Source organism: Pangasianodon hypophthalmus, chromosome 18 (assembly GCF_027358585.1).
Source record: "Pangasianodon hypophthalmus isolate fPanHyp1 chromosome 18, fPanHyp1.pri, whole genome shotgun sequence".
NCBI classification, from domain to species: domain Eukaryota; kingdom Metazoa; phylum Chordata; class Actinopteri; order Siluriformes; family Pangasiidae; genus Pangasianodon; species Pangasianodon hypophthalmus.
In genome coordinates, this window is record NC_069727.1 from 9600361 (window position 1) to 9615198 (window position 14838).

Here is a 14838-nt window from a genome sequence, read left to right on the forward strand (position 1 = left end):
TGCAAAGCACCATGACCGTTACAATGCGCTTACACCAGAGACGCTTTCCATAACTGTTAAATAAATGTCTCCTAACAAATAACTTATAATATATATATATAAGAAGTTATTTGTTAGGAGACATTTATTTAACAGTTATGGAAAGCGTCTCTGGTGTAAGCGCATTGTAACGGTCATGGTGCTTTGCAAAGTTTCGACATGGGAAAGTCTTCATGACAGAGTTTACACTTTCTGGTTTCTCGGTAAAATGTCAAGCTACAGGTTTTGAGAGAGAGAGATTTAGAGAAGGAGAAGCTAGTGAAGAAAAGACTGTTTATTGTTGCTCTTACATAAGCCATAACTGGAACTGACTTGTCTCGTAGATGTTCCACAACACTGATTATTAAAGTTTTCAAAGTTATCAACACTATTTCATCGTATGGTCACTACTTAAGCAAGTGTAGTGTGTACATAAAGTATATGCTATAACAAGCCAGATGTGGAAGGATATTTTAAATAAAGCATGTCTGAACTGTAATTCTTATCATTCTTGTGACTGCTAATGGGCTCTTCACTTACTTGTGTCACAGGGAATGATTATTACACACATGTTCAAGGTGAAATGTTAATTCAGCCGGCCTCATGAGGTTGAAGTCATCTCCATTACACACACGAACTTGATTTCAAAATTGAAATGCAGTCTGGAGGCGTATTGTGTGACCGTGTTTGATGCAAAATGCCATAAATTACCAAATGTGATACAAACACATTCTGTCCTTACTCACCGAGTGTTTTCCAGGTAACTGTTTATTGCATTTCAACAGGACTTACATGCACAGAAGAATATCGGGACAGAGGGGGGTTATTACATCCAAAAAATTAAGATCCACCAAAAAAGAAAACAAAACTAACCAGCACATCCATTGTTAATATAACATTATTCCACCAGTCTTTCCACCAACCAGGGTTTTTTTTTTTCCACATTTCCTTACTGCAATGGATCAAAACATCAAAAAGCCAGTTTAGTCAGTATAATGGACTGATGGTAAAACCAATGGTAGATGGTTTTGTAGATGTAATTTGTAAATATCTTGCCATCTTGCTCCAGTTTAAGATCCAAGGAACTGTTGTGCTCTTGTGCACTACCACAATTCACTACAAGGTGCTGTTAAACAGAGCTAGATTGCATTCAGGTGGCAGGAATACATGTATTTTTACAACCGGAAATATTTTGTACCACCTCTTTTAATACATAAAGTACTTTCAACATAACTAAAATAGATTCTTTTATCTCAAAATAAAGACTAAAGATAAAATATTCCAAATGCATATTGGTTGTTAATAGGCCTTGTCCAATGTTGCGTGTCACATGTCACTGACAGAAGAGGAAGAAAAGCAAGTCATTAGCAAAAACAGAGCGGAGATGCTACACAAACCTTAATACGTCCGTTAATGCTATGTTCATTCATGTGGTCCCAGAAACTGTATGGCTAAGAGCTAGACAACTAATACTTCAATGACAACATGGATCCAGTGAGCCCAGTGATATGTACCACATCAAACACATTATTTTTCTCCACAGAAAACATTACACCTGTTTGGGTTACATTACATCTGTTTGGGTTCCTCACAGAAAAAAAACAGGCTGGAAAAAACAAAAAAGAATACACATCCACCACTGCGGATGTACAAGGATGCATCCATCAATACCTTTTTTTATGGGTTGTCTTTTTAAATATAGCCTGGAAACATTAAAATACGCACACACACATATACATTATCACTTTCACAGGTTGTAATACAACATTAGACAGAAAGAGAGAAGGAGGGATGGAAGTAGACCCTGAGGATACTGGTCTGAAAAGAAATGCACACATCCATTTCCTCAGGGTCATAGTCGCTGACGTGCTATGATGACACACACACACACACACACACACACACACAAAGAGAAAATAGCTTTTAGTTCATTTTCATAGTTTTTAGTCATTTTGTAGATATTATTTCTGGCTGATGAAATGATTAATACCTGAGTATTAAAAAAGTGAAGAAGTGTGGATGGATGTACCTGATGGTGACCTATAGGAAGTCCTTGATGTTCAGGTCAGCAAGGGGATCTTTGGGAGGAGGAGGCTTTCTGGGGCTCTGGGTCATTCCAGAAGACATCTGTAGAGGAAAAAACACAGCTACAGGGTCAGAGATGAGTGTTGTGTCTGTGTTGTGTCTGTATAGCTATGCCATACTACCAACTTATACGCATCCTTCATTAAAATGAGCAAACATTGTTCTTTTCTTCTTTTTTTTTTTGATATGTACGTTTAGCAGTCAATAAAATGCCTCTATTTCAAATAGATATGTGGTGTTTTATATTATCATTCAGCACAGATATGTGTTTTACAACTGTAGTTTTAGACATGTCAGGTATCAAATATATTTTTTAAAAAAAGCAAAAAAAGAAGGAATCCTGCTATTTATAGAACAACTAACTTCTGTCTTGAAAACTGAACAAATAGGAACACACTATATGGCCAGAAGTAGGTGGACACCTGACCATCACACCCATATATGGTTCTTCCCCAAAGTGTTACCAGGATTACTGGAATTAAGAGGTGCAAACATCGTCCAGCATGACAGTGCTCCTGTGCACAAAGCGAGCTCCATGAAGACATGGTGTGTTAAGGTTGGAGTGGAAGAACTCGAGTGTCCTGCACAGAGCCCTGACCAAACAGAAGGACTAAATCTGGAATGTTCAACAAGCATGTATGAGTGTGATGGTCAGGTGTCCACGTGTGGAATATAAAAGTTCAAGTGGATCTGCTATTTCCAAGATTTAGAAGATGTAAAGTCTCTATGCCAAATAAATAAATTATTTTGCAATGTGTTAATTTGCAATACTTCTTGTGTCCTAGACTTTATTAACATGCGATGAATGATGTTTTAAGCCTCAACATATAAGGACACTTTATAATCATGTTTAACAAATATACAACAAGTGAAAAAGTATTGATATTTTTTTTATTTCAAAACAATCATTGTCCCTACATTTAATATTCAGTTGTGTCCCCTGATGAGAACAAAAGCACTAAGCATGTTCCTGTAATGTCTAACAAGAGTGGAGACCCTTGTAGAGAAATTCTTCATGTGGAATGATTCAAGCTCCTTCATGTTTGCACATGTTGAATGTCATGTTCATTTCACTGGTTTTACAATAAAGTTCAAAAACAGGGACTGAGCTTCTCATTGCAAAACACTGACTACAACCAGGTTTTGGGCTGAAATATCCTGGTACATAGCAGAATTCACAATACCATCAATCTTCACCTGAAACACCCGCCACAAAACAGCACCAAAGCATCAATAATCCACATCCATATTTTACACTCAGGTATCAGGTGCTTTTCCTTGTACACAGTCCTGTTTTTTCATCAAAATTTGCTTTGAACACCACATGGTACAGGCTCCATATTTGTAGAGTCACTCACAGGAAAGGAATCTTTTCTGCAACTCTTACAAACAGTTATGTTATGGAAGTGGCATCTATTTTAAAACTTGAAAACCCCAGGAATCAAATGTTCTTTGCCTCTCGCTGTGCAGGGATATAGTATGCTTGTGTGTTCTGTTTCTTGGAAATATTCAACTGTTACAGACTTTTTATTTTGTCTCTGATTGCATGTAATTGTATTTTTAACCACTTGTGTACTTTAAATGTAAGGCTTAGAATAGTGCGCGCGCGCGTGAGTGTGTGTGTATGGTTATGGTACCGGTGCTGCAGGTGCTCCTGCTGCAGGAAACTGCGGTCTCATCATAGGCTGCTGGGGGAACATCATGGGAGCCGCACCTGTTGCACCGGGCTGTGTGTGACAGACAGACTGTGAGACACACGTACGCTTTCATACACACAAGCACTCGGGAAGACACACGTACACATTCTTACCATGCCATATGGCAAGTGGGACCCCATGAGAGGAGAGACCATGGAGGGCACAGGCTATAACGGGCGTGTATTATAAGGGAGGGAAGTGGAAATTAATACAAAATGAACTACACAACACAAACACACTTAAAAAAAAACAACAGCAAGGGAACACGGATCTAATTCAATGGGGAGGGGGTATTTACATCATTACTAACTTAGAGAGCATGAGAATACACGCATGTTTTTTAATATGCATGACTACTAATTCAGGGTATTGTGCATGCACATTTGAAAAGATTTTTGAAGAGTTTAGAGTAGAGGAAAGTTAGCAACCAAACTGGTTTGAAGGTCTGATCAGCACCTGGAGTGATCACACACCTATACTTAAGCACAAAAATGTATCCTTAGACTAGCTACATGAGAAGCCACATGTACGCTGCAAAAATAAATTTCTTAGCAAGTGGAACTATCTTGAATATCTGAACTTTAGCTAGTATTTCCTATTATAAGATTACAATAAACAAAATATAAGATTATTAAACCCATGACTAGCCATTTTTATTCATTTCAAGCTTGAAATAGTCTTCTACTGGCAGATAATTTTTGCTCATTTTTAGCAATTATTTCTAGAAAGAAGCAAAAAAGCAAAGTCTGCCAATAGAATAAGAAAATTTAATGCTTTGCTTTTTTTAATAGCTAGAAATAGGTTTAATAATCTTATTTATTTTTAATAAATAAGATAATTTAATCAAATTATCTTAATAATTTGGTTTATTGTAATCTTATAATAGGAAATACTAGATACATTTGACTATATTCAAGATATTTATATTTGCAGTTTCCAGTCTGAGGAATTATGTGCTTAAGGAGACCTATGATTTGAACACTTGCATAACGGTTTTAATAGCAGAATAAGGAGATGGCTTTAACATGTATTTAAAGCATAGAAAGTTTTAAAGTTTAGTTTAAGAAGCAGTGAAAAAGTCTGAGTAATCAGAGAAAGATGTGCTGGTCTGTGTATATATATATATATATATATATATATATATATATATATATACATATGCTCTGTACACAGATTGATTTATTATTATTATTATATTTTAATAATACAACACCATCATGATTCGAACTCATGATCTCCTGATGATAAGGCAAGCGCTTTTTTGCTTTAGCACTCGTGAACTATCAGATTATTTATTAAATAGCGTATACTAGATGGATATAAATACTGGCTAGATAAAAATGTGTTTTTTCCTCAATTACTCTTCATTATATACTTTTTAACAATTTTAACAAATGCACCTACAGATTTACGTAATGAATTCCAGGCTTCCTATGGTCTAACACAACTGTGATCAGCTTGTAGAAGAATCCACAAAGTTCAGAGGAAAAGGGGTCATGTGAATGACCCGAAGCCACACCACCCAAAGCCATGCTGCACTACACCATGCTGCAGAACTACACGACAACACAACATTTACCATGGGCATGCCCCAGCTAGGGGCTGCTACCTGCGCTTGCCAGTTCGCCCCTCCTGCTGCTTCACCCCTGAGACACAGTGAGAGAGAAGGAGAGAGTGATGAGTAACAACAAAGAGAACACGGGAGAAAGAATATAGTAAATCATGTGTGAGAAACTGACTTACGGCTTCTGGGTCCCCATTCCCAGATCTGAAAGAGAGCAACATACACACACATCACAAGCTGGTTAACTACAATCCTACAATATTTCCTAAAACACACAAAAGCTATACATTAAATGTTGATTTCCTCATTATATACTTAATGTGCCTGAAGTGGAATGTGTGTTTAGAAGGTATTTTTTTATTTCTGAATTAGTTTTCCCTTGTGATTTGTAAGAAATAAAACATAACAGAAGGTGCTATGTTATTTAGGTGAATAATCAATGACAGGGTGGTGTTAGTTTGTTGTTTTCCTTTAACAGTAAATGCATGTTACCAAGAAACCAGAAAGTCCTCCATCCTGAAGGCACTCCCGGGTCAAAAACCTAAAGGAACATCTTTACCTCTGACTGGTACAGACACTGACACTGGAGACTCCTTCCAAAAATGCTAAATGACTGTCACCTCAATGAAAATATCATCATACATGGTGTCTGAAACTGATCTTTGATACTAAAGGGATAAAAGGTATAAAGACACTTTTCGGACACATGGTACCACACCTTCTGACCAATCATAATCGAGGATTAAACCACACTGTGGTATAAATAATTATAGGTCACAGATGTACAATTTTTTTTGTTTTAAGGCTACAATCTGTAGCACCAGTACTCCTGCTTGATAAATGTTTCGCTTTGTAATAACATTCAGTTTAAGTATTAATGCATGTGGTGTGCTGTACTGAAACTCACTTCCAGCTAAACTGGCCATAGTAGAGTCCAGATCCCCTCCCATTGGTTTAACTGGTGAGGCTGCCATGGGTGCTGCTCCAGCTGGCTGAGGAGCCATGGCTGGCATGAGCATATCCCCCAAGACACCGAACGCTGGAGAAATAAAGAGAGAATCCATCAGAGATTCAAAACTCAATTTGATTTCTACACAAACCATGACACTTCTCCATTACAGCATCCAAACTAGACACTGAGTTTTTATAACCTGTCATGAAAATATGTTATAACTGTACAAAACCAAATAATTCACACAGAGACCCAATACAGCACCAACAACACCAACTTCAGCACAGCACATTACTCACATTACAGACATACCACCATCACACCAGACAACAATCTAGACACTGCTACATAATTAGATTGTAGCAGTAAAGCATATTACATAAACATTGTTTACTTTCTAAAGATAAATTTCTTATATTGCACTCCTCCATTATTGTCCTCTATTTTGTGTTCTTCTTTGATATATTCTAGGATACATTCTGGAATTTATTTATAAAAAATATCGAGCTAAACATTTAGTAGCCTATACAATCCATTTTCCCAACCCATCCATCCAAGCCAATACATCTCATTCAGTTCGTGCATTCCATCCATCCATCCTATCCCATCCATCCATCCATCCATCCATCCTTCAATCAATCCATATCATTTCATCCATCTACCCATCTATCCATCTTTTCATCTATCCATCCATCCATCCATCCATCCATTGTTTCATCTATCCATCCACTGATTCATCATTTTATCCATCAATCAGTTAATCCATCCATCTATCCATCCATCCATCCATCCATCATACCCCATCTATTCATCCATCCATCCACCCATGCATATATACATACGTACATACATATATACATACTCTGATCCAGCCATCATATCCCATCCATCCATCCATCCATCCATCCATCCATCAATAAATTCATCCATCCATTCATTCATCCAAATCACCCTTCCATTCCATCCATTCATCAATTCATCTATAGTTCATCCCATCCAAGCCAAGACATTCAATTCAGTTCACTATCCAAACCATCCACCCACCCATCCTTCCACACTTCAAGTCCATCCATCCATCATTTCATCCAGCCATTTGTCCATCCATCCATCCATCCATCCACCCTTCCATCTAGTCCATTCATCCATCCATGCACCCACCCATTCATCATTTCAGCCAACCATCTGTCCGTCCATTCATCCATGCATCTACCCATCCATCCATCTACCCATCCATCCATCCATCTATCCATCCATCCATCCATCCATTGTTTCATCCATTGCTTTCTGTATCCGTCCCATCTAATCTAGTAATTGGAGCATCCATCCATCGGCTGGAGCAGACTGTTATATACACACAAGTTTGGACATGTTCAGAACAGTCTGGCTAGTCTGACTTGCAGGCTTGGAGTCCTTCTCTCCTCTCTACTCAGTTACTGTCACAGAGCCAGGACTGAATATTTTACTGCAATGCAGTCATTTACTGTGGAATAACAGCTTGTGTAGGAGCATCAGGACTCACCGTAGCACAGGAGGAAGCAAGCAATGACCCAGACCAAGATTGGAGAGAGATAGAGGAGATGAAGGAAATCATGGTAGAAGCATAGAAGATGAAAAAATCAATAAAACAATGACACAAAAAGCAAACAGCATGGAAATGGAGGCAAAGAAAATAAAGTAAAAGAAAAATGAGAACATGATCAAAGCATTGAATAACAAAGGGAAATTGAAATTGGCATAACATGAGGAAGAGTGACGTGAAAAAAGAGAGAAAGAGCAGCACAGAGGAATTCAGCGTTAAGCAGGAAGTATTCAGAGACTTTAAATAAACAAATGGCATTGCATATACTGGCATGGACAGTGAACAAACAGCTTGCCTTCACAGACTCCAACACACTATGCAATATAAACACATCAAAACCACAACACATCAACTGAAATGTCTCACTCACTCTATCCTCAGCTCTTAAAAACAGCATACACACTGTCAGAATCAAGCAATGCCACTATAGAACACACACCACATAGTTCAATAACACAATGTAGTACACACACGGCACACTTCACCAGTTAGTATACAGTCACAATGACGCTGTAGCTCAAATATACTTCACAGGACACATAAAATGGAAGAATGTCACACAAGTGAGTAAGAGGCAGAGGTAGAGTACCTCCCATTAGATCTCCTCCTGCAGATGTTGCTGGTGCTGGAGCTGTGGGTTGGCCATTGCCTGCACCTGCAGAGTCTGGAGGACCATATCACACCAAACAGTGCCAAATCAGGCCAAAGGAAGAATCCATGCAGCATGAGGGCAGAGAATGGTTAAGCATGAGCCATCGGCGACACACTGAGAGGAAACCCCAGAGACACACAGACCAAGTGTCAATCTCACAGAACAAGGACACAGTTTTGTTTTTTTGCAACAGTTTGTAAGAGACAGTTTTTTCTGTGTGCAAATGTCTTTAAATGTCACACCATAAATATTGTTTTTTCATAAAAAACAATGGAAGAGACTAATAATCACATAAGAGATAGAAACAGTAAAGTGAGCCAACACATATACACGCAGTTTATACATGCAGTTCTCCAACAAACAGAAATATTTGTTTGACAACTCAACCTGATATCCACTCACACAGAGGCAGGAGAGAAAGACATTTTCATGAGCACACACATACGAAGCAAACAGCTCTTGAACAAACCAAATTTTTCTTTGTACCAAAGTCTTTTACACCTCATAACTCGCATCTACGTAATCATCAAGGTTTTCATTCAAAGTTCCACGTGAACCCCAAGCAAAAGAAAGCAGCCAGCAGTTATGCTGCATTCGACTAAAAGTCGTAACTCGTAATTTCCGACCTCTGACTAGGAAAAAAACAAAACAAAGAAAAAGCCTTCTCAGCTCAGGAACTTCAGACGGTCTGCTCAACCCCAAGTTCAGCAAGTGACGTCAAATCAGCATGGCTGCTCACAGCATGAACAGTAAACACAGTGACACCTCTTACCTTTAAATGAGTTATACTGTATATACAAGTATTCGCTTTAGGTCAGTCAGCATACAGATATATTAGCTTGTTAAATCCACTGACTATACAGATTACTCATCACAGTTAGCTGGCTAGCTTGTTGCCGACATGGAGTCATCCATAGTTTTTTCCCCACTTTGTAGCTCGAACGAACAGAGGTCGAAAATAACGCAATTCCGAATTCCCACTTTTGAGGAAAGTCGAATGCAGCAATAAAATGAACCCCAACCTGGAGCACCTGAGCCTCCACCTAGAAACTCGGTACCCACCCCCGACCAAATCCAGAGCTGCACCACTGTCCAGCCAGCTCACAGGGGCGGAGAGAGCAGCAGGAGGTGGGCTGAACACATCTGCAGCATGAGCATCAAGACAGGGGGTTGTTCACAATTCATTTCCTTTAACTCTCTGTAATCACTCTAGTAAATTGCTAAAGCAGATGGAAAAATTGGACATCTAAATTAAGGCATAAACAGCTCTACAAATGCATTAGATATCTTAGAATCTTAGACTTAGAATGTGTACTGCACAAGAAGAAAAAGCTGAAATAGTTAAAGCTGAAAGAGTGATGAGTAGATCATGAGTCATAGAAAACCCCAAAGGGGACTGCTGAAAAGGGAGAAAAAGAGATTGATGCAAATGGAGGGCGCAGCATCTTTTGGATAACCCAGGTGCAGAAGAGGAGAATTTTTAGCTCATCTTGAGCAGCCAAGAACAGAATGCCAGAGAAGGAAGGGAGTCAGGGGGGAAAAGGGATAACTGCATACCTGAGGAAAACAGGTCTAGACTGGGAGCACGCTCTGATTTGGGTACAGATGGTTCAGGTATGGAATCAAAAAAACCTAGGGGCAAGGACACAGAGCCGCATACTATATGCACATGAACACATACTTGATAAGGGAAAAATTATTTTAAACGCAATACAAAATAAAGGACAGCAAATGAGGTAAAGTGATTAACACAAACCAAGTCAGCAAACACATAAATCACCTATGTGGAGCTGTGTGCAAACACTATGACTAAAAATAAAACAGATGAATCAGTCTCACATGAATGATTCATTCAGCTAGAAGTCAAACAGGAAGAGAGTCCTTTTCTTTTCCTTCACCCGTTCAAGCCTCTATGTAATTTGAATTGCTTGAAGAAAAGGACTAAACTGCATTCAGACAATATTCCCTGTAATGTTCAGTGGTGCAACATGTCTAGGCAAAAACGCAGCCTGAAATTCAGGCCTCGCTTTTTCTGGTTTTGTTTTGTTTTTTTATATAAGAGCCTCCTTTAGAGAACATGTGTCACTCAGGGCTGTCATGCAGTGGCACACAGTCAGAATTTACCACTAAACAGATCTATCGTGGGAGCTGCAGGGGCTGGAGTGATGGACATGCTGGAGATGAGTGGGGTCTGAACTGTGGCAGGTGACACAGAGCCGAATAAGGAGGCGCTGCTCTCCGCGGGCTGCATGGAGAACATGTCCAGCTGTGGGGAAACAGTCGCACAATCCGCAGCTGGGGCAAATGGGTCTTGATGAGAGGAGAAAGGGAATAACCATAACTGTAAAAAAAACACTGAGAAGAAATGGCAGGACCAAAAAATATCCATGTTCGTATAGTCTTGTGCAAATGCAAGCTGAAATGAGGCCCAAAAGTCACTACCAAGTTTTATTTTAATCATAAACCAGTAAAAATGATAACGCTTTGAGAGTTAATATCAGGTGTTATATGATCAGAGACACCACCAACATGTCTAATGTGTTACCCTTAAATAATTATTTGTATGAGAATTCACCTGAAGATGCCACCTATTAGCAATACATAATAGCATACACAGACACTATAGTATGTTAAGGTACTGAAAGCTGGGCTGTACTGTAAACAAAACTAAAGGAGAACCATATACAGTAAGAGATAAACATTTCAAATACATCAGAGATTCCTTAAAGCAGAAAGAACTGGAAAGATTAAGAGGAAGTCAGAAACAGGAGTAATAAAAAAAATTCATCACAAATTCCAAATATGGAAATGTTTTAAACCATTTTCACACTATCCCTGTGAGTCGGAACAACATGCAACAACATGACACGTGAGTGCAACTCTGAATGTTCAAGACAGGTTGCCATGACATCGTGGTTCGATAATCGTCATGGCAACAGCCATCCCAGTTGAGAGGGATATCCGAACCAGTTGTCAATAAAAGCACTTCACATAGCCCAATGTGGACATCAGGCTGAGAATTATCTGTATTTTCTCTGTACAAACACAAGTTTAATCATCACATAAATACACAAATGACTTCCATGGCTTAATCAGACTCATAATCAACTTCACACACACACACACACACGCTGACACACACTGTCAGAACCCACCATTTGCAGCAGAAGCATCAGTGGCAGGGGCAGTCGCGTTGGCTGAACCCCCCGTCTCCACAGCAGAGGTTGGTTCAGCTGCTGGGCTTCCAAACGCACCTAAAACCCCAATGACATGCAAAAATAGATGGAAAAAACAGAATATTAGAATTTCAGTAAGAAAGGACCTGGTGTGGAATAAGAAAATACTGCTTCTGAAAAACTTTCAGCTGAAGAATCTCTCCAGAGCCTGTGAATCTCCTTCCAGTACTCTGGATCACTGGTGAAAAGATTAATAGTTTTATAAGAGTTCAGCATCACTGTGGATTAATTATTTAGCTTACTTCTGTCACAGAACCAAACACTCAATTCTTCTACTGATTTAGTAGGTGTGAGCAAATTAAATTAGCGAATGAATATTAATAGACTAAGAATTTTGTCATTTTGCAAAATAACTCATTATAACTAGAGATAGACATGGCACCGATCTGATACCCAGTAACTGCATCAGGCCAATACCAGCACATATCAGAGAAAACATATCGGATATCGGATCCTGTAACAAATGGCAAAGATTGGAATTAGATTTGGAAGCAAAATTTATTTCCGCAGCTGCAAATATTTACATAATCAAAATATTGACTGGTTATTTTTTGGGGTTGGAATAGATTTTGTTATATTTACACATCATAACATTTACAGTGTAAGTGATTTTTGTCTAAAAGAGTTTAAACTTTGAAGTGCTTCATTTAAAAAAAAAGAACTTTAAAGCTTAAAGAAAATGATATTGAATGGGTATCGGTATTGACTGATACTCAAGGTTTCAGTATCGGTACTGGTATCAAAAAAAGAAAAAGTGGTATCATTCCATCTCTCATTATAACTCAAAATCAAGTCTTGTAGTTTTGGAGTGAATGAAGAAAGAAGAATGATTAAGAAAGGGTAAACAAAAGCAGGATATACAGTATGGAAGGTATAGATTTCAAAGTCAGCTCAAGTAGAGCACATTTTTAAAGAAAGGGTTTACCATTTCACAAACTTCACATATTCTTATCTCAGGCCAAGTGTTAAGCCACTACTTGTTTTTCTACAGACTCACGATAAGAGCATGAAATACAACAATGTACTGAATTGTACTGAAATTACAAAAATGATGAACCTCTCCATTAATCAGCACAGCAGTGTTTAACACCACTGAATGTAACACGTATGCTAAAGTGCGTGGTAAGCATGCGCATATTTGGTCTTCCTATTTTTTCCTCTGGCTAAACCATTCTTCACTACTGACCTCCTAGGAGATCCGCCGAGCTCGGGGTTGGGCCAGCAGCGGTAGAGGGAGGGGCTACAGAAGCAGCGCCTTCACCAGCTGGGGCACTAGACACAGCTGTCGCAGGAGAGGTAGAGTCTACAGCAGGGGTGGGATCAGGGAGGAGAGTCTCCGTAGTGAGGGAACCGAATTCTACAAAGCCACGGCACCACCGGGCCATAACAAAACCGCAAAATAATACAGTACGGCGACACAAAAAGGCGAAGACAGGAGCACATTTGAGAGAGAAAGAGAAAAAGAGATTTGAAATGAGACAAGGCTGGGAAGCAAGAAGAAAGGACAACAGTGGAAAACTACTGAAGGTCTGCCTGTCAGAATATACCATCACCATATACCATACACTCACCTGACCCCAAAAGATCTGCAGCAGCACAACCCAAAAAAAAAACAACAAGAGACAATATCATCAATATGTACATATGATCAATATGTATGTATTATGCATAAACATTCTATACACAATTTAGCATACAGTCATAAAGACTTGCAATGCTTTAGAGCCGTTTATACCATATTAATTTTCTATAACAGCAGCTCTGACAGTGTTTCCGGCTGCGAGGTTTATATTAATGTGTTCATTCTAATACTTGATTGTTTCTATAGTAACAACTTACACAGGTTTTTATGGGGCAGATGCTCATTTTTTAAAAAAAGCATGCATGAGTCTTGACTTTTTCTGTAAGGAGACACTTATCAAAGGAGTCTCCAATGTCAGCGTTTTGTAACAGTCAGATGTAACGCTGTAAATTTAGGTTTTCCTACACAGGAAAGTCTTCAGGACAGAGGGATTTGTGGTTTGCGGTTTCTCAGAAACATGACAAGCTCAGTTTTTTTGTCTAATTAACTTCAAGAGAGAGAAAAAAGAGAAGCTGATGAAAGAAGGACTGTTTATATCTAAAGTTTTTTGCACAAATTAAGCATAATTATAAATGGATAGAAAGTATTCTGTGTTTCTCTTTAATTAATAAAAATGTCAACTGTTAGCAAATTGCCGTGGTGTAAGAGGAATAAAACACTTAGAGATATGCTGTTATTGGAAAAATGTAGGACATCTATCTATCTATCTATCTATCTATCTATCTACAAAATAATCAACTTATCCACTTTGCATCAGGAAGCATCACACCATTCTGACCTTGATTTCTTTCCTATAACAGCATGCCCTGTCACGTTTTACTCCTTACACACTGTATGTCCTTCCTCAGCAGCTCATGTTCACTGAGAGAATGATAATAAATGAATGTGCACTCTTTACCTCCCCAGGATGTTGGAGCAGATGAAGCAGGTGGCCCTGAAGAAGACAACGGATCCAAGTCCAGCAGAGAACTAGAGAGAAGACGGCAATGAATAATAGTAGTACAAAAAAGAGCAACATCTGGAAGTGTTTTGTCACTTAGATGGAGTTAGGGAGAGGAAGGGAGGTTTGATGTGAGAAGCGGTCGCTCACTCAGTGGCAGGCTCGGCAGGAGCGGGCGCAGCAGCAGCAGACGCAGCCTCGGTGGGCGGCGGCTCCAGGGTGGGCACAGAGGCTGCAGATTTGGAGGGAGTGGACGTTGGAGAGACGTTGTTGGTGGGTGATCCCTGTGATACCATATGAAAAAAGAGGGTATGAATGTGTATGGTTGTGTATGCAAGAATCTCACGAGAAGTGGATTTGAACAGAAAACTCACCTTTGTCGGAGACCTGATGGATGAAGAAAGAAAAGACAGCTGACTCTATATTCAATTATAAAAATATAGAGAGAATATAGCAAAGAAAACAAAAAACTTACCCCTCTCTGAGAATGTAGAGAATACAACAAAAGGAAAGAGAAAATGTGTCATAAAATA

At 39.0% G+C, this 14838-nt stretch overlaps 1 protein-coding gene across 1 annotated transcript in view; it reads right to left on the reverse strand.

Moving 5' to 3' along the window:
- Positions 1-768: 768 nt before the first annotated feature.
- snap91b (synaptosome associated protein 91b) overlaps positions 769-14838 on the reverse strand; it is a 29601-nt gene continuing 15531 nt past the window's right edge. Inside the window, exons 10-27 of the mRNA XM_053241879.1 lie at positions 14781-14786; positions 14680-14692; positions 14456-14589; positions 14264-14334; positions 13355-13369; positions 12970-13140; positions 11703-11801; positions 10672-10857; positions 10105-10179; positions 9610-9690; positions 8485-8559; positions 6272-6403; positions 5544-5568; positions 5380-5446; positions 3914-3967; positions 3741-3830; positions 2048-2145; positions 769-1887 (exon numbers count right to left, since the gene is read on the reverse strand). Of these exons, the coding sequence (XP_053097854.1) occupies positions 2059-2145; positions 3741-3830; positions 3914-3967; positions 5380-5446; positions 5544-5568; positions 6272-6403; positions 8485-8559; positions 9610-9690; positions 10105-10179; positions 10672-10857; positions 11703-11801; positions 12970-13140; positions 13355-13369; positions 14264-14334; positions 14456-14589; positions 14680-14692; positions 14781-14786 (1381 nt within the window). The 3' untranslated portion in view covers positions 769-1887; positions 2048-2058. The remainder of the gene's footprint in view (positions 1888-2047; positions 2146-3740; positions 3831-3913; positions 3968-5379; positions 5447-5543; positions 5569-6271; positions 6404-8484; positions 8560-9609; positions 9691-10104; positions 10180-10671; positions 10858-11702; positions 11802-12969; positions 13141-13354; positions 13370-14263; positions 14335-14455; positions 14590-14679; positions 14693-14780; positions 14787-14838) is intronic.